The sequence below is a fragment of the Salvelinus namaycush genome, chromosome 23, assembly GCF_016432855.1.
Source record: "Salvelinus namaycush isolate Seneca chromosome 23, SaNama_1.0, whole genome shotgun sequence".
In the NCBI taxonomy this organism is placed as follows: Eukaryota; Metazoa; Chordata; class Actinopteri; order Salmoniformes; family Salmonidae; genus Salvelinus; species Salvelinus namaycush.
This window is the reverse complement of record NC_052329.1, coordinates 5,217,955-5,237,891: the sequence shown is the minus strand read 5'-3', so window position 1 is coordinate 5,237,891 and position 19,937 is coordinate 5,217,955. Positions and strand designations below refer to the sequence as shown.

Below are 19,937 nucleotides of genomic sequence, written 5' to 3'. Positions count from 1 at the left end.
CATCAGTCAGGATGTGACCCAGAAGTTATTTGACAGCATGCCAGGGCGGATTGCAGAGGTCTTGAAAAAGAATGGTCAACACTGCAAATATTGACTCTTTGCATCACCTTCATGTAATTGTCAATAAAAGCCTTTGACACTTATGAAATGCTTGTAATTATACTTCAGTATTCCATAGTAACATCTGACAAAAATATCTAAAGACACTGAAGCAGCAAACTTTGTGGAAATTAATATTTGTGTCATTCTCAACTTTTTAGCCACGCCTGTGTATATATATATATATAAGGAAGTTGAACGTGTTTGATCATGTCTTCATACAGGTCTGGAGTCCTGTGTGGCCCCTGCTGAGGCCCCTGCTGAGAGCAGCACCAGTAGAGAGCAGCGTGGCCCTCGTAGACAGTGGGCCCCAGGCCCCTCAGACACAGCTCTACAGGTGTTGGCTAACACAGACCTCATCTCCTCTGGGAGTCTGGCAACTACAGGCCAGACACATTCAGGTATGCAGGTACTCTCACTGAGACAGGTCAGGCACACCCCTACTCAGGTACTGAAACAATGCTTGACACACCCCTATTCAGGTACTGAAACAATGCTTGACACACCCCTATTCAGATACTGAAACAATGCTTGACACACCCCTATTCAGATACTGAAACAGTGCTTGACACACCCCTAGATAGGTACTGAAACAATGCTTGACACACCCCTAGATAGGTACTGAAACAGTGCTTGACACACCCCTATTCAGATACTGAAACAGTGCCAGACACACCCCTAGATAGGTACTGAAACAGTGCTTGACACACCCCTAGATAGGTACTGAAACAGTGCTTGACACACCCCTAGATAGGTACTGAAACAGTGCTTGACACACCCCTAGATAGGTACTGAAACAATGCTTGACACACCCCTAGATAGGTACTGAAACAATGCTTGACACACCCCTAGATAGGTACTGAAACAATGCTTGACACACCCCTAGATAGGTACTGAAACAATGCTTGACACACCCCTAGATAGATACTGAAACAATGCTTGACACACCCCTAGATAGGCACTGAAATAATGCTTGACACACCCCTAGATAACAGAGAGCGGAAACGATGGGACAGGAGTCCACCAGAGAAGCTACTCAGATTGCTCGAGAAAGCCCAGCTCAGCACCGCTTTCAAAACCTACTCCATACACACAGAAGGTAAGTCCTGCTTAAAGTGGAATCTTTCTAGAAAACATTTTCAGTATAATTTACTTGTCTACCACATGGTTGGTCATGTGTGCTGAATCCTTATTTCTGATTGGAGGTAATCGATGATCGATGTACGACTTCCCAAGTGATGTAGATCTCTCAACAACCTATTAGTGATAGATGCAGTTTACACCTCTTCCATTTGCTTCCATCTCCACTGTTATGACTTACTGTAAGGTTCTACCACAGCTATTTAAAGCTACGATACACTACATGACCAAAAGTATGTGGACACTGCTCGTTGAAAATATCATTTCAAAATCATGGACATTAATATGGAGTTGGTCCCCTCCTTTGCCGCTATAACAGCCTCCACTCTTCTGGGAAGGCTTTCTACTAGATGTTGGGACTTGCTTCCAGTCAGCCACAAGAGCATTAGTGAGATCGGGCAGTGATGTTGGGCGATTAGGCCTGGCTCGCAGTCGGCGTTCCAATTCATCCCAAATGTGTTCGATGAGGTTGAGGTCAGGGCTCTGTGCAGGCCAGTCAAGTTCTTCCACACCGATCTCGACAAAACCATTTCAATATGGACCTCGCTTTGTGCACGGGGGCATTGTCATGCTGATACAGGAAAGGGCCTTCCCCGAACTGTTGAACACAAAGTTGGAAGCACAGCTTTCATGATTTTCCAGGAGTTTCATATTATTAGTTCAGCGCAAGACGACCCTCCTCTACGGCCAAATTCAAAAACCAAGGCAGCACTGAAAATGAGAGATTTGTTTTCACATGGCTAGCGGCTAACGGCTAACGGCTAGCAAGTATTTTATTTTTAAAAGGTTCAGGAGGATGTAAAATGTCATCAGAAAATAAATATCTTCGCAGGCTTTATGTGATGGTTTTCCCAACAAAGACACAATAATTTCAAAGATAAATTGACCTGCCTTTGTCTGCCAGAACTGTTGAAAGGTGCGTTACCCGAGATGGTTGAAAATGTCAAGGAGCTGCAAACTGTAGCGTTAAAAACTATTTTTCGTTTTTCGTTTAATTTGTTTAGTGTGGCTCTTGATGAGAGGGGATGTGATTGACAGTTGTTGTAAGATACTGTGACTCCGAGCAGGTACGCGAGCAGGTACGCGAGCAGGTACGCGAGCAGGTACGCGAGCAGGTACGCGAGCAGGTACGCGAGCAGGTACGCGAGCAGGTACGCGAGCAGGTACGCGAGTAGGTACGCGAGCAGGTACGCGAGCAGGTACGCGAGCAGGTACGCGAGCAGGTACGCGAGGAACTGCCTTGTCTGGTACTAATAGATGCAGCAAAAGCCTTCACAGATCATTTTGAGGAGATGTCGATTATTAAAAACCTATTCGCTATTACAACTGACGGTGCCCCCCACCCCCCACCGCTATGGTGGGGAAACATAAAGGATTCACAAAGGTAAGATTACCTGCCCCGTGGTTAAATTGTCACTTATCATTCACCAAGAGAATCTATGTTCCAAGATCAAGCCTGTGCTGCTAATGGTCAGCGCCGCTGTTTAGCGAGCTACGGAATTCTGCCGTTTGTGAGCAATTAGATATTCAATAGGCACAATTAGTTGTAAAATGCACGTATGAAAATCATAACGGGCACATAGATCGTCTGTCCGTAACCTGGCACACAGATCGTCTGTCCGTAACCTGGCACACAGATCGTCTGTCCGTAACCTGGCACACAGATCGTCTGTCCGTAACCTGGCACACAGATCGTCTGTCCGTAACCTGGCACACAGATCGTCTGTCCGTAACCTGGCACACAGATCGTCTGTGCGTAACCTGGCACACAGATCGTCTGTCCGTAACCTGGCACACAGATCGTCTGTCCGTAACCTGGCACACAGATCGTCTGTCCGTAACCTGGCACACAGATCGTCTGTCCCTAACCTGGCACACAGATCGTCTGTCCCTAACCTGGCACACAGATCGTCTGTCCCTAACCTGGCACACAGATCGTCTGTCCCTAACCTGGCACACAGATCGTCTGTCCGTAACCTGGCACACAGATCGTCTGTCCGTAACCTGGCACACAGATCGTCTGTCCGTAACCTGGCACACAGATCGTCTGTCCGTAACCTGGCACACAGATCGTCTGTCCGTAACCTGGCACACAGATCGTCTGTCCGTAACCTGGCACACAGATCGTCTGTCCCTAACCTGGCACACAGATCGTCTGTCCCTAACCTGGCACACAGATCGTCTGTCCCTAACCTGGCACACAGATCGTCTGTCCCTAACCTGGCACACAGATCGTCTGTCCCTAACCTGGCACACAGATCGTCTGTCCGTAACCTGGCACACAGATCGTCTGTCCGTAACCTGGCACACAGATCGTCTGTCCGTAACCTGGCACACAGATCGTCTGTCCGTAACCTGGCACACAGATCGTCTGTCCGTAACCTGGCACACAGATCGTCTGTCCGTAAGCTGGCACACAGATCGTCTGTCCGTAAGCTGGCACACAGATCGTCTGTCCGTAAGCTGGCACACAGATCGTCTGTCCGTAAGCTGGCACACAGATCGTCTGTCCGTAAGCTGGCACACAGATCGTCTGTCCGTAAGCTGGCACACAGATCGTCTGTCCGTAACCTGGCACACAGATCGTCTGTCCGTAACCTGGCACACAGATCGTCTGTCCGTAACCTGGCACACAGAAGAAATGATGGGGTAAATTGGCACCCCTGGTCTAGAATGTAATTTGGTCTACCACTGCTGTTTAAAGCTACAGTGTGATGATGATGATGATGATGATGAGTTGTGCTGCTATATCAACGTGACCACTGCCCCGACCCTGTGGTAGCCAAGTGATTTTAAGAGCGTTGGGCAAGTAACCCGAAAGGTTTCTGGTTTGAATCCCCGAGCAGACTAGGTGAATAATCTGTCGATGTGCCCTTGAGCAAGGCACTTAAACCCTAATTGCTCCTGTATGTCGCTCTGCTAAATGACTAAAAATGTAATGAATATGATCAATAACTCTTGACACATGACGAGCCTGCGTGTGGTTGGTTTGATGCACGTTAACTTTAGAGGGACTCATGGAGTTGTATGGAGTCATATCTTGGTCAGGTCGCAGTTGTAAATGGGAACTTGTTCTCAACTAGCCTACCTGGTTAAATAAAGGTGAAATAAACAAATAAAAAAAGTCTAGTACACCGTGACACCACATTCCCTATAGTGCCCCGAGTGCTTGGGTACCTGCAATATATGTTTTTTGGGGGGGGGAATTGAGCATTCCAGGATATAATATACACCGAGTGTACAAAACATTAAGAACACCTGCTATTATCCAGGACATAGACTGACCAGGTGAATCCAGGTGAAAGCTATGATCCCTTATTGATGTCACTTGTTAAATCCACTTCAAATCAGCGTAGATGAAGGGGAGGATGACAGGTTAAAGAAGGATTTTTAAGCCTTGAGACAGATGACAGATTGTGTATGTGTGCCAATCAGAGGAAGAATGGACAAGAAAAAAGATTTAAGTGCCTTTGAACGGGGTATGGTAGTACAGTAGGTGCCAGGCGCACCGGTTTGTGTCAAGAACTACAACGCTGCTGGGTTTTTCACGCTCAACCGTTTTTCCCGTGTGTATCAAGAATGGTCCACCACCCAAAGGACATCCAGCCAACTTGACACAACTGTGGGAAACATTGGAGTCAACATGGGCCAGCATCCCTGTGGAACGCTTTAGACACCTTGTAGAGTCCATGTCCTGATGAATTGAGGCTGTTCTGAGAGCAAAGGGCAGTTCAACTCTATATTCAGGTGTTCTTAATGTTTTGTCCACTCAGTGTACATTTACACTCATCCTGATTTAGGACTAGGCACTGATTTTATCGGGTCCAAATGTAACGGATGTGAAATGGCTAGCTAGTTAGCGGTGGTGCGCGCTAATAGCCTTTCAATCGGTGACGTCACTTGCTCTGAGACCTTGAAGTAGTGGTTCCCCTTGCTCTGCAAGGGCCACGGCCTTTGTGGAGCGATGGGTAACGACGCTTTGTGGGTAACTGTTGTTGATGTGTGCAGAGGGTCCCTGGTTCACGCCCGGGTCAGGGCAAGGGGACGCCATAAAGTTAAACTGTTACACAAAGTAGGGCCCTAGAATGTAGGGAACAGGGCCTTGTCCCACACTACAGAGGGTTTAAAACATGTCCCTCTCCCCCAGGTGAAGACCCTCTGGTAGGTCCCCTGTCCCGGGGAGGAAGGGACGACACAGACGGACCGACAGCTGGACAAACCGAGGATGAAGAAAGGCTGCAACCACGCTCTGATGACGAGGATACGTGAGTCCTCCCGGAAGCCCATTGGCCAGACCAAGACATAAAGTGTATCCCAAATGGAACCCTATTCCCCATATAGTGCACTACTTTTGACCAGGGCCCTATGGGCCTGTACCACTATGAAGGGAATAGGGTCTCCTTTGGGACAGAGAGAGTAGAAAGTAGTATCACCGTTAGACTATACTGCCCTAACAAGCAAAAAGAGAGTAACTGCTCATTTGGTCTAAAATGAGTTAATGTAATTTTGGCTACATTTAAATAAATGCTTAATCACGTGGACCAGTATCCTGCCTCTATTGTATTGTGTTTTGGAGAAAATGGGGGTCATGTTAGCAGTACCTGCATAAAGTTACTGTGAAACCAAGGTAAATAAAAGCCATTTTTCCCTCAGTTCCACACTATGATCAGTTACTGTCTTTTTGCTTGGTAGGGCAGTATTGGTCCCTCTGATGCATTGAATGAGTTAAATAACTAATGTTTTAGTGGGATCCTATTGACCAGTCCATACCCATCCATTCTGTGAATATTATTTCTTTAATTTGGGCATGTATGTATCAGAGTAGGAGGGCTGATTTTTAGGATGAGTTGTGACCTTTTAAATAACAATGAATAAGACGACATGGACGTGGGGGGGGGGGGATCCATGAGGAGCTTGATACATACAGTGGCCTGTTTTCTAACAATTCCCATGTCCTATTCTCAGAGACTTTGAAGAGGACTGTCCCTGTGACTGGATGGATGAACTAGAGCAGATGTCTATGGACCAATGATGTTACCTAGCAGTCTGCCTACCTAGCGGTCTGCCTACCTAGCGGTCTGCCTACCCAGCGGTCTGCCAAGCTAGCGGTCTGCCAAGCTAGCGGTCTGCCAAGCTAGCGGTCTGCCTACCTAGCGGTCTGCCTACCCAGCGGTCTGCCAAGCTAGCGGTCTGCCAAGCTAGCGATCTGCCAAGCTAGCGGTCTGCCAAGCTAGCGGTCTGCCAAGCTAGCGGTCTGCCAAGCTAGCGGTCTGCCAAGCTAGCGGTCTGCCAAGCTAGCGGTCTGCCAAGCTAGCGGTCTGCCAAGCTAGCTATGTCCACTACAGTAGTCTATGTCCACTGTCTACAGGATGTCCACTACAGTAGTCTACGGTGCCTTGGGAAACTATTCAGACCCCTTTGACTTATTCCACATGTTGTTACATTAAAGCTTTGTTCTAAAATTGATTAAATCGTTTTTTCCCCCTCATCAATCTTAACACAATACCCCATAATGACAAAGCAAAAACAGTTTTTTAGACATTTACATAAATATTCAGACCCTTTACTCAGTACTTTGTTGAAGCACCTTTGGCAGCGATTACAGCATCGAGTCTTCTTGGGTTTGACGCTACAAGCTTGGCACACCTGTATTTGGGGAGTTTCTCCCATTCTTCTCTGCACATCCTCTCAAGCTCTGTCAGGTTGGATGTGGAGCGTCGATGCACAGCTATTTGCAGGTCTCTCCAGAGGTGTTCGATCGGGTTCAAGTCCAGGCTCTGACTGGGCCACTCAAGGACATTCAGAGACGTGCCACTCCTGCATTGTCTTGGTTGTGTGCTTAGGGTCGTTGTCCTGTTGGAAGGTGAACCTTCCCCCCCAGTCTGAGGTCCTGAGCGCTCTGGAGCAGGTTTTCATCAAGGATCTCTCTGTACTTTGCTCCATCTCTGTACTTTGCTCCATCTTTGCCTCGATCCTGACTATTCTCCCAGTCCCTGCCGCTGAAAAACATCCTCACAGCATGATGCTGCCACCACCATGCTTCACCGTAGGGATGGTGCCAGGTTCCTCCAGACGTGACGCTTGGCATTCAGGACAAAGAGTTCAATATTGGTTTCATCAGACCAGAGAATCTTGTTTCTCATGGTCTGCGAGTCTTTAGGTGCCTTTTGGCAAACTCCAAGCAGGCTGTCATGTGCCTTTTACTGAGGAGTGGCTTCCGTCTGGCCACTTTACCATAAAGGCCTGATTGGTGGAGTGCTGCAGAGATGGTTGTCCTTCTGGAAGGTTCTCCCATCTCCACAGAGGAACTCTGGAGCTCTGTCAGAGTGACCATCAGGTTCTTGGTCACCTCCCTGACCAAGGCCCTTCTCCCCCCGATTGCTCAGTTTGACTGGGCGGCCAGCTCTAGGAAGAGTCTTGGTGGTTCCAAAACCGCTTCCATTTAAGAATGATGGAGGCCACTGTGTTCTATGGGATCTTCAATGCTGCAGAAATGTTTTGGTACCTTTCCCCAGATCTGTGCCTCGACACAATCCTGTCTCGGAGCTCTACGGACAATTCCTTTGACCTCATGGCCTGTTTTTTGCTCTGACATGCACTGTCAACTGTGGGACCTTATATAGACAGGTGTGTGCCTTTCCAAATCATGTCCAATCAATTTAATTTTCCAACTGATGGACTCCAATCAAGTTATAGAAACATCTTAAAGGATGATTAAAATAAAATTGTATTTGTCACATGCACTGAATGCAACAGGTATAGACCTTACATTGAAATGCTTTCAATGGAAACAGGATAAACCTGAGCTCAATTTTGAGTCTCATAGCAAGGGGTCTGAATACTTATGTAAATTAGGTGCTTCTGTTTTTTGTTTTTTGTATACATTTGCAAACATTTCTAAAAACCTGTTTTCACTTTTATCATTATGGGATATTGTGATGTCATTATGGGGTATTGTGATGTCATTATGGGGTATTGTGATGTCATTATGGGGTATTGTGGGTAGATTGATTTAATACATTTTAGAATAAGGCTGTAACGTAACAACATGTGGAAAAAGTCAAGGGGTCCTAATAAGGCACTGTCTGTCCACTACACTAGTCTGTCCACTACACTAGTCTGTCCACTACACTAGTCTGTCCACTATGTCCACTACACTAGTCTGTCCACTACACTAGTCTGTCCACTATGTCCACTACACTAGTCTGTCCACTAGGTCCACTACACTAGTCTGTCCACTACACTAGTCTGTCCACTATGTCCACTACACTAGTCTGTCCACTAGGTCCACTACACTAGTCTGTCCACTACACTAGTCTGTCCACTATGTCCACTACACTAGTCTGTCCACTATGTCCACTACACTAGTCTGTCCACTATGTCCACTACACTAGTCTGTCCACTACACTAGTCTGTCCACTACACTAGTCTGTCCACTACAGCAGTCTGTCCACTACACTAGTCTGTCCACTACACTAGTCTGTCCACTATGTCCACTACACTAGTCTGTCCACTACACTAGTCTGTCCACTATGTCCACTACACTAGTCTGTCCACTACACTAGTCTGTCCACTACAGCAGTCTGTCCACTATGTCCACTACACTAGTCTGTCCACTACACTAGTCTGTCCACTATGTCCACTACACTAGTCTGTCCACTACACTAGTCTGTCCACTACACTAGTCTGTCCACTACAGCAGTCTGTCCACTACACTAGTCTGTCCACTACAGCAGTCTGTCCACTACAGCAGTCTGTCCACTACAGCAGTCTGTCCACTACAGCAGTCTGTCCACTACAGCAGTCTGTCCACTACAGCAGTCTGTCCACTACACTAGTCTGTCCACTACAACAGTTTGTCCACTACACTAGGCTATGTCCATACTGTATATCTTACGATCCAGATCAGGGCTCTCCAACCCTGGTCCCTCTTGTAGGTTTTTGCTCCAACCCCAGCTTATCAACCAGTTAATCATTAGATTCGGGGGGGTTCGATAACCTACAGGACAGTATTTCTCCAGGAACAGGGTTGGAGAGACCTGATCCAGGTAGTAAAAAAGTATGAGTAGTCATATAAAGATAAATATCCCCAGAGTAGTCAGTCACACTTCAACAATACACGCTGCCACAATACACGCTGTCACAATACACGCTGTCACAATACACGCTGTCACAATACACGCTGTCACAATACACGCTGTCACAATACACGCTGTCACAATACACGCTGTCACAATACACGCTGTCACAATACACGCTGTCACAATACACGCTGCCACACTACACGCTGTCACAATACACGCTGTCACAATACACGCTGTCACAATACACGCTGTCACAATACACGCTGTCACAATACACGCTGTCACACTACACGCTGTCACAATACACGCTGCCACAATACACGCTGCCACAATACACGCTGTCACAATACACGCCGTCACAATACACGCCGTCACAATACACGCCGCCACACTACACGCCGCCACACTACACGCCGCCACACTACACGCCGTCGCAATATACGCCGTCGCAATACACGCCGTCACACTACACGCCGTCACACTACACGCCGTCACAATACACGCCGTCACAATACACGCTGTCACAATATACGCTGTCACAATACACGCCGTCACAATACACGCCGTCACAATACACGCTGTCACAATACACGCTGTCACAATACACGCTGTCACAATACACGCTGTCAAAATACACGCCGTCACAATACACGCCGCCACACTACACGCCGTCACACTACACGCTGTCACAATACACGCTGTCACAATACACGCTGTCACAATACACGCTGTCACAATACACGCTGTCACAATACACGCTGTCACAATACACGCTGTCACAATACAGGCTGTCACAATACACGCTGTCACACTACACGCTGTCACAATACACGCTGTCACAATACACGCTGTCACAATACACGCTGTCACAATACACGCTGTCACAATACACGCTGTCACAATACACGCTGTCGCACTACACGCTGTCGCACTACACGCTGCCGCAATACACGCTGCCACACTACACGCTGTCACAATACACGCTGCCACAATACACGCTGTCACAATATACGCTGTCACAATACACGCTGCCACACTACACGCTGTCGCAATACACGCTGTCGCAATACACGCTGTCGCAATACACGCTGTCGCAATACACGCTGTCGCAATACACGCTGTCGCAATACACGCTGCCGCAATACACGCTGTCACAATACACGCTGCCGCAATACACGCTGTCACACTACACGCTGTCACAATACACGCCGTCACAATACACGCTGTCGCAATACACGCTGCCGCAATACACGCTGCCACACTACACGCTGCCACACTACACGCTGCCACACTACACGCTGCCACACTACACGCCGTCACAATACACGCCGCCACACTACACGCCGCCACACTACACGCCGCCACACTACACGCCGTCACAATATACGCCGTCGCAATACAGGCTGTCACAATACAGGCTGTCACAATACAGGCTGTCACAATATACGCTGTCGCAATACACGCTGCCACAATACACACTGCCACAATACACGCTGTCACAATACACGCTGTCACAATACACGCCGCCACAATACACGCCGCCACAATACACGCCGTCACAATACACGCTGTCGCAATACAGGCTGTCACAATACAGGCTGTCACAATACAGGCTGTCACAATATACGCTGTCGCAATACACGCTGTCACAAAACACACAGATTGCATTCCATCTTATCTATTACATATGAATGACTAAATGACAGCACTTTATAAATACAACTGAAACGAGTCACCAAACTTCCCTTTAACTTTTTTCCTGTGGGGATGTTCATGTGATTTCCATAAAGATGATTTACATTACAATGGAGTCCTTCAGCATTCACTCCTTTCCAGAGCGACTTACAATCAATCGGTCTGTTAAAACTACAGTAGATAAATCAACTAGCACGATCACTGTACAAGAGAAACACCCAGCTGTCTGCATAATCAATACTAGTAAGTGTAAAGGCAAAGATAAGTAAATATCAACATTACGTGTGTGTGTGTGTGTGTGTGTGTTTCATTCAGAAATACCCTTTTTATTACGGCTATTGTCAGATTATCAGTTTTGTCAGTCATTCGTTGTGTAATGTAGGCTGAATACTGAATAGCCGCGTAGAATTTACAGTGCAGTTCTGTTCTGAACTTTACTCATTCCTGATCACGAGGGTCATATTCATTAGTGCACACAGTACTGAAACGTTTTACAACTGAAACAAGTGTTTTTTTTATGGGACAAGTTCAGTTAGTCCCTCCCTGTTTCAGCCCTCCGGGTAGTCCCTCCTTGTTTCAGCCCTTCAGGTAGCCCCTCCCAGTTTCAGCCCTTCAGGTAGCCCCTCCCTGTTTCAGCCCTTCAGGTAGTCCCTCCCTGTTTCAGCCCTTCAGGTAGTCCCTCCTTGTTTCAGCCCTTCAGGTAGTCCCTCCCTGTTTCAGCCCTTCAGGTAGTCCCTCCCTGTTTCAGCCCTTCAGGTAGTCCCTCCCTGTTTCAGCCCTTCAGGTAGCCCCTCCCTGTTTCAGCCCTTCAGGTAGTCCCTCCCTGTTTCAGCCCTTCAGGTAGTCCCTCCCTGTTTCAGCCCTTCAGGTAGCCCCTCCCTGTTTCAGCCCTTCAGGTAGCCCCTCCCTGTTTCAGCCCTTCAGGTAGTCCCTCCCTGTTTCAGCCCTTCAGGTAGTCCCTCCCTGTTTCAGCCCTTCAGGTAGCCCCTCCCTGTTTCAGCCCTTCAGGTAGCCCCTCCCTGTTTCAGCCCTTCAGGTAGCCCCTCCCTGTTTCAGCCCTTCAGGTAGCCCCTCCCTGTTTCAGCCCTTCAGGTAGCCCCTCCCTGTTTCAGCCCTTCAGGTAGTCCCTCCCTGTTTCAGCCCTTCAGGTAGTCCCTCCCTGTTTCAGCCCTTCAGGTAGCCCCTCCCTGTTTCAGCCCTTCAGGTAGTCCCTCCCTGTTTCTGCCCTTCAGGTAGTCCCTCTCTGTTTCAGCCCTTCAGGTAGCCCCTCCCTGTTTCAGCCCTTCAGGTGGTCCCTCCCTGTTTCAGCCCTTCAGGTGGTCCCTCCCTGTTTCAGCCCTTCAGGTAGTCCCTCCCTGTTTCAGCCCTTCAGGTAGTCCCTCCCTGTTTCAGCCCTTCAGGTAGTCCCTCCCTGTTTCAGCCCTTCAGGTAGTCCCTCCCTGTTTCAGCCCTTCAGGTAGTCCCTCCCTGTTTCAGCCCTTCAGGTAGTCCCTCCCTGTTTCAGCCCTTCAGGTAGTCCCTCCCTGTTTCAGCCCTTCAGGTGGTCCCTCCCTGTTTCAGCCCTTCAGGTGGTCCCTCCCTGTTTCAGCCCTTCAGGTAGTCCCTCCCTGTTTCAGCCCTTCAGGTAGTCCCTCCCTGTTTCAGCCCTTCAGGTAGTCCCTCCCTGTTTCAGCCCTTCAGGTAGTCCCTCCCTGTTTCTGCCCTTCAGGTAGCCCCTCCCTGTTTCAGCCCTTCAGGTAGTCCCTCCCTGTTTCAGCCCTTCAGGTAGCCCCTACCTGTTTCAGCCCTTCGGGTAGCCCCTACCTGTTTCAGCCCTTCGGGTAGCCCCTACCTGTTTCAGCCCTTCGGGTAGTCCCTCCCTGTTTCAGCCCTTCAGGTGGTCCCTCCCTTTTTCAGTCCATTTCTTCTGTTTGGTGCCTAGTGAATATGACTCAGGTGAGATGAGGGGTGGACCTATGAGGGATGGATAGCAGTATTCATTCATCACTAATTCCTATACTGTACACTGAGCAGTACTACATACCACTCCTGGGATGCCCCTCACATGTACTGTTTACATATTTATTGCACTGTTTACGTTTTGAAATCATGGATATGAATTACTTCAATGGGAACCAGTCATGTTTTTTGATGAACAACTTTGTGATACCGTTCATATTTTTTACTAAATGTCTTTATTAAGAAAGTATTCCACTGAGGAAAATATAAATTAAAAATGTTTTGAAATGTGTTGAAGAGTAATAATGACCTAATTGAGTGATCTCTGCTTAGCTTTTCAGATGAATCAGAGAGCTGTTTTGTCTTAATATTTAAATAAATGGTCATTTAACCATGTATGATTTATTACAGAAAATAAAGACCGTTGTGATGTCTCTCATTTAGACCTATAGTACCTTAGCCCGAGTGTCAGTTTGCGATCATTCCAGCTTGTCGCCACGCCAACTAGTCTTGCCTTGACAACCTTTTTCTACTGTTAAATCCTTTTTTATTTTTTTTTAAATAGGAAACTTTAACGTGAAGGAAGCCTTCACAAGGGGCCTTTTTCTTTATGAACACACAGACAGAAACACACATCATGGGAGACATTGGAAATGTATTCAATGAGATTCCAGAAACCAGTCTTTTAAATCTTAAATGAGATCTAACTCAATGGGAGCACTTAATACAACTAGTAGTCACCACAAAGACGTTTAGTTAAAACTTCACATCTATTTCCTGTGGGCATATCAATGTCATTTCCATAAAAAATAATTTACATTACAATTTAGTGGTCTTCTGTAGCTCAGCTGGTACAGCATGGAGTTTGTAACGCCAGGGTAGTGGGTTTGATACCCAGGACCGCCCATTCATCAAAGTGTATAAATGCATGACTAAGTCGCTTTGGATAAAAGCTTGTTGCCAACAGCAGGTGTTAAATATCACTGATCAAATCAAAATGTGCCGACGTATATTTGTAAACAACAACTGGTGCACGAAATCAAAGGAAGTCTCAAGGTTCTGCTCGCCTGAGGTAGAGTATCTCATGATAAGCTGTAGACCACACTATTTACCAAGATATTTACAAAAATAGTTTATTTTTCGTAGCTGTCTATATACCACAGCAGACCGATGCTGGCACTCAATGAGCTGTATACCACCATAAGCAAACAGGAAAACGCTTATCCAGAGGCGGTGCTCCTAGTGGCCGGGGACTTTAATGCAGGGAAACTTAAATCCGTTTGACCTAATCTCTATCAGCATGTTAAATGTGCAACCAGAGGGGAAAAAAACTCTAGACCACCTTTGCTCCACACACAGAGACGCGTACAAAGCTCTCCCTCGCCCTCCATTTGGCAAATCTGACCATCATTTTATCCTTCTAATTCCTTCTTACAATAAAAAATTAAAGCAGGAAGCACCAGTGACTAGATAAAAAAAAGTGGTCAGATGAAGCAGATGCTAAGCTACAGGACTGTTTTGCTAGCACAGACTGGAATATGTTCCGGGATTCATCCTATGGCATTGAGGAGTACACCGCATCAGTCACTGGCTTTATCAATAAGTGCATTGATGACGTTGTCCCCACAGTGGCTGTACGGACATACCCCAAACCCCATGGATTACAGACAACATCCGCACTGAGCTAAAGGCTAGAGCTGCCGCTTTCAAGGAGTGGGACTCTAACCCGGAAGCTTATAAGAAATCTCACTATGCCCTCCGACGAACCATCAAACAGGCAAAGCGTCAATGCAGGACTAAGATTGAATCGTACTACACCGGCTCTGACGCTCGTCGAATGTGGCAGGTCTTGCAAACCATTAAAGACTACAAAGAGAAGCACAGCCGCGAGCTGCCCAGTGACACGAACCTGCCAGACAAGCTAAATTACTTCTATGCTCGTTTCGAGGCAAGTAACACTGAGGCATGCATGAGAGCACCAGCTGTTCCGGACAACTGTGTGGGTTACTGTTAGGACTGGACTGCTGGGTTAGACTGGGACACTGTTAGGGCTAGACTGGCCTGGACAGGGTTACTGTTAGGGCTGGGACTGGGTTAGACTGGGTTACTGTTAGGGCTAGACTGGCCTGGACTGGGTTACTGTTAGGGCTGGGACTGGGTTAGACTGGGTTACTATTAGGGCTAGACTGGGTTAGACTGGGTTGCTGTTAGGGCTAGACTGGGTTGCTGTTAGGACTGGACTGGGTTAGTCTGGGTTACTGTTAGGGTTAGACTGGGTTACTGTTAGGGCTAGACTGAGTTAGACTGGGTTACTGTTAGGGCTACACTGGCCTGGACTGGGTTACTGTTCGGGCTAGACTGGGTTAGACTGGGTTACTATTAGGGCTAGACTGGGTTAGACTGGGTTGCTGTTAGGGCTAGACTGGGTTGCTGTTAGGACTGGACTGGGTTAGTCTGGGTTACTGTTAGGGTTAGACTGGGTTACTGTTAGGGCTAGACTGGGTTACTGTTAGGGCTAGACTGGGTTACTGTTAGGGCTAGACTGGGTTACTGTTAGGGTTAGACTGGGTTACTGTTAGGGCTAGACTGGGTTACTGTTAGGGCTGGACTGGGTTAGACTGGGTTACTGCTAGGACTGGACTGGGTTACTGTTAGGGTTAGACTGGGTTACTGTTAGGGCTGGACTGGGTTAGACTGGGTTACTGTTAGGACTGGCCTGGGTTAGACTGGGCTAGACTGGGTTACTGCTAGGACTGGACTGGGTTAGACTGGGTTACTGTTAGGGCTGGACTGGGTTACTGTTATGGCTGGACTGGGTTAGACAATTTTACTGCTAAGACTGGACTGGGTTAGACTGGGTTACTGCCAAGACTGGACCGGGTTAGACTGGGTTACTGTTAGGGCTGGACTGGGTTAGACTGGGTTGCTGTTAGGGCTAGACTGGGTCAGACTGGGTTACTGTTAGGGCTAGACTGGGTTAGACTGGGTTACTGTTAGGGCTGGACTGGGTTAGACTGGGTTACTGTTAGGGCTAGACTGGGTTGCTGTTAGGACTGGACTGGGTTAGACTGGGTTACTGTTAGGGCTAGACTGGGTTACTGTTAGGGCTGGACTGGGTTAGACTGGGTTACTGTTAGGGTTAGACTGGGTTACTGTTAGGGTTAGACTGGGTTACTGTTAGGGTTAGACTGGGTTACTGTTAGGGCTAGACTGGGTTACTGTTAGGGCTGGACTGGGTTAGACTGGGTTGCTGTTAGGACTGGACTGGGTTAGACTGGGTTACTGTTAGGGTTAGACTGGGTTGCTGTTAGGACTGGACTGGGTTAGACTGGGTTACTGTTAGGGCTGGACTGGGTTAGACTAGGTTACTGTTAGTGCCTGACTGGCCTGGACTGGGTTACAGTTAGGGCTAGACTGGGTTACTGTTAGGACTGGACTGGCCTGGACTGGGTTACTGTTAGGGCTGGGATTGGTTTAGACTGGGTTACTGTTAGGGCTAGACTGGCCTGGACTGGGTTACTGTTAGGGCTGGGATTGGGTTAGACTGGGTTACTGTTAGGGATAGACTGGGTTAGACTGGGTTACTGTTAGGGCTGGGACTGGGTTAGACTGGGTTACTGTTAGGGCTGGAATGGATTAGGGCTGGAATGGGTTAGATTGGGTTACTGTTAGGACTGGACTGGGTTAGACTGGGTTGCTGTTAGGACTGGGTTAGACTGGGTTACTGTTAGGGCTGGAATGGATTAGACTGGGTTACTGTTAGGACTGGACTGGGTTAGACTGGGTTCCTGTTTGGACTGGAATGGATTAGACTGGGTTACTGTTAGGACTGGACTGGGTTAGACTGGGTTACTGTTAGGGCTGGACCGGGTTAGACTGGGTTGCTATTAGGACTGGACTGGGTTAGACTGGGTTATTGTTAGGGCTAGACTGGGTTACTGTTAGGGCTAGACTGGGTTAGACTGGGTTACTGTTAGGGTTAGACTGGGTTAGACTGGGTTACTGTAAAGGCTGGACTGGGTTAGACTATTTTACTGCCAAGACTGGACTGGGTTAGACTGGGTTACTGCCAAGACTGGACCGGGTTAGACTGGGTTACTGTTAGGGCTGGACTGGGTTAGACTGGGTTGCTGTTAGGGCTAGACTAGGTCAGACTGGGTTACTGTTAGGGCTAGACTGGGTTAGACTGGGTTACTGTTAGGGCTAGACTGGGTTAGACTGGGTTACTGTTAGGGCTGGACTGGGTTAGACTGGGTTACTGTTAGGGCTGGACTGGGTTAGACTGGGTTACTGTTAGGGCTAGACTGGGTTACTGTTAGGGCTGGACTGGGTTAGACTGGGTTACTGTTAGGGTTAGACTGGGTTACTGTTAGGGTTAGACTGGGTTACTGTTAGGGTTAGACTGGGTTACTGTTAGGGTTAGACTGGGTTACTGTTAGGGCTAGACTGGGTTACTGTTAGGGCTGGACTGGGTTAGACTGGGTTGCTGTTAGGACTGGACTGGGTTAGACTGGGTTACTGTTAGGGTTAGACTGGGTTGCTGTTAGGACTGGACTGGGTTAGACTGGGTTACTGTTAGGGCTGGACTGGGTTAGACTAGGTTACTGTTAGTGCCTGACTGGCCTGGACTGGGTTACAGTTAGGGCTAGACTGGGTTACTGTTAGGGCTGGGATTGGGTTAGACTGGGTTACTGTTAGGGCTGGAATGGATTAGGGCTGGAATGGGTTAGATTGGGTTACTGTTAGGTCTGGACTGGGTTGCTGTTAGGACTGGGTTAGACTGGGTTACTGTTAGGGCTGGAATGGGTTAGATTGGGTTACTGTTAGGGCTGGAATGGATTAGGGCTGGAATGGGTTAGATTGGGTTACTGTTAGGTCTGGACTGGGTTGCTGTTAGGACTGGGTTAGACTGGGTTACTGTTAGGGCTGGAATGGGTTAGATTGGGTTACTGTTAGGGCTGGAATGGATTAGGGCTGGAATGGGTTAGATTGGGTTACTGTTAGGACTGGACTGGGTTAGACTGGGTTCCTGTTAGGACTGGAATGGATTAGACCGGGTTACTGTTAGGACTGGACTGGGTTAGACTGGGTTGCTGTTAGGACTGGACTGGGTTACTGTTAGGGCTGGAATGGATTAGACTGGGTTGCTGTTAGGACTGGACTGGGTTAGACTGGGTTCCTGTTAGGACTGGAATGGATTAGACTGGGTTACTGTTAGGACTGGACTGGGTTAGACTGGGTTACTGTTAGGGCTAGACTGGGTTAGACTGGGTTACTGTTAGGACTGGACTGGGTTAGACTGGGTTCCTGTTAGGGCTAGACTGGCCTGGACTGGGTTACAGTTAGGGCTAGACTGGGTTAGACTGGGTTACTGTTAGGGCTAGACTGGCCTGGACTGGGTTACAGTTAGGGCTATACTGGGTTAGACTGGGTTACTGTTAGGGCTAGACTGGCCTGGACTGGGTTACTGTTAGGGCTGGGATTGGGTTAGACTGGGTTAGACTGGGTTACTGCTAGGACTGGACTGGGTTAGACTGGGTTACTGTTAGGACTGGACTGGGTTACTGTTAGGACTGGCCTGGGTTAGACTGGGTTACTGTTAGGACTGGACTGGGTTGGACTGGGTTACTGTTAGGACTGGACTGGGTTAGACTGGGTTACTGTTAGGACTGGACTGGGTTACTGTTAGGACTGGCCTGGGTTAGACTGGGTTACTGTTAGGACTGGACTGGGTTGGACTGGGTTACTGTTAGGACTGGACTGGGTTAGACTGGGTTACTGTTAGGACTGGACTTTGTTACTATTAGGGCTGGCCTGGGTTAGACTGAGTTACTTTTAGGACTGGACTGGGTTAGGGCTGGACCGGGTTAGATTGGGTTACTGTTAGGGCTAGACTGGGTTAGACTGGGTTACTGTTAGGGCTGGCCTGGGTTAGACTGAGTTACTTTTAGGACTGGACTGGGTTAGGGCTGGACCAGGTTAGATTGGGTTACTGTTAGGGCTAGACTGGGTTACTGTTAGGGCTTTGATTGGGTTACTGTTAGGGCTGGGATTGGGAGAGAAACAGGAAACACTACTTCTAGAGCAGCTGTGACTCTTCAGGACTCTCCTCTAAACTAAATGTGTCAGACCCTTCATGTTCATGACCTCTCCAATAATACCACATAACATTCACTAAACAGGTGCTCTGTGCTGTTCTCTACAGTAAAAGGATACGTAGAAGGATACGTGTTTCGTCCAGATATAGACTAAACACGCCAGACCAAGACTACAGTTGATGTCGGAAGTTTACATACACCTTAGCCAAATACATTTAAACTCAGTTTTTCACAATTCCTGACATTTAATCCTAGTAAAATTTCCCTGTCTTAGGTCAGTTAGGATCACCACTTTATTTTAAGAATGTGAAATGTCAGAATAATAGCAGAGAGAAGGATTTATTTCAGATTTTATTTATTTCATCACATTCCCAGTGGGTCAGAAGTTTACATACACTCAATTTGTATTTGGTAGCATTGCCTTTAAATTGTTTAACTTGGGTCAAACGTTTCGGGTAGCCTTCCACAAGCTTCCCACAATACGTTGGGTGAATTTTGGCCCATTCCTCCTGACAGAGCTGGTGTAACTGAGTCAGGTTTATAGGCCTCCTTGATCGCACACACGTTTTCAGTTCTGCCCACAAATTTTCTATAGGACTGAGGTCAGGGCTTTGTGATCGCCACTCCAATACCTTGACTTTGTTGTCAACCACCCCTTAACCTTCTGGGGGGGAGACAGTGAGAGAGCAACCACCCCTTACCTACCCTTAACCTTCTGGGGGGGAGAAGGGGGACAACGACAGAGAGATAGCAACCACCCCTTACCTACCCTTAACCTTTTGGCTTTTTTATGGCAGGGAATTTTTACGAGGATTAAATGTCAGGAATTGTGAAAAACTGAGTTTAAATGTATTTGGCTAAGGCGTATGTAAACTTCCGACTT

General features: G+C 47.8%; 1 protein-coding gene across 1 annotated transcript in view; it reads left to right on the top strand.

Annotated features, from left to right (window-relative positions):
* Positions 1–6,271, top strand: part of nek3 (NIMA related kinase 3) — a 29,202-nt gene extending 22,931 nt beyond the window's left edge. The window contains exons 11-14 of the mRNA XM_038962146.1: positions 324–500; positions 1,088–1,198; positions 5,387–5,504; positions 6,205–6,271. Coding sequence (XP_038818074.1) covers positions 324–500; positions 1,088–1,198; positions 5,387–5,504; positions 6,205–6,271 — 473 coding nt within the window. The remainder of the gene's footprint in view (positions 1–323; positions 501–1,087; positions 1,199–5,386; positions 5,505–6,204) is intronic.
* The last annotated feature ends 13,666 nt before the right edge of the window (positions 6,272–19,937 follow it).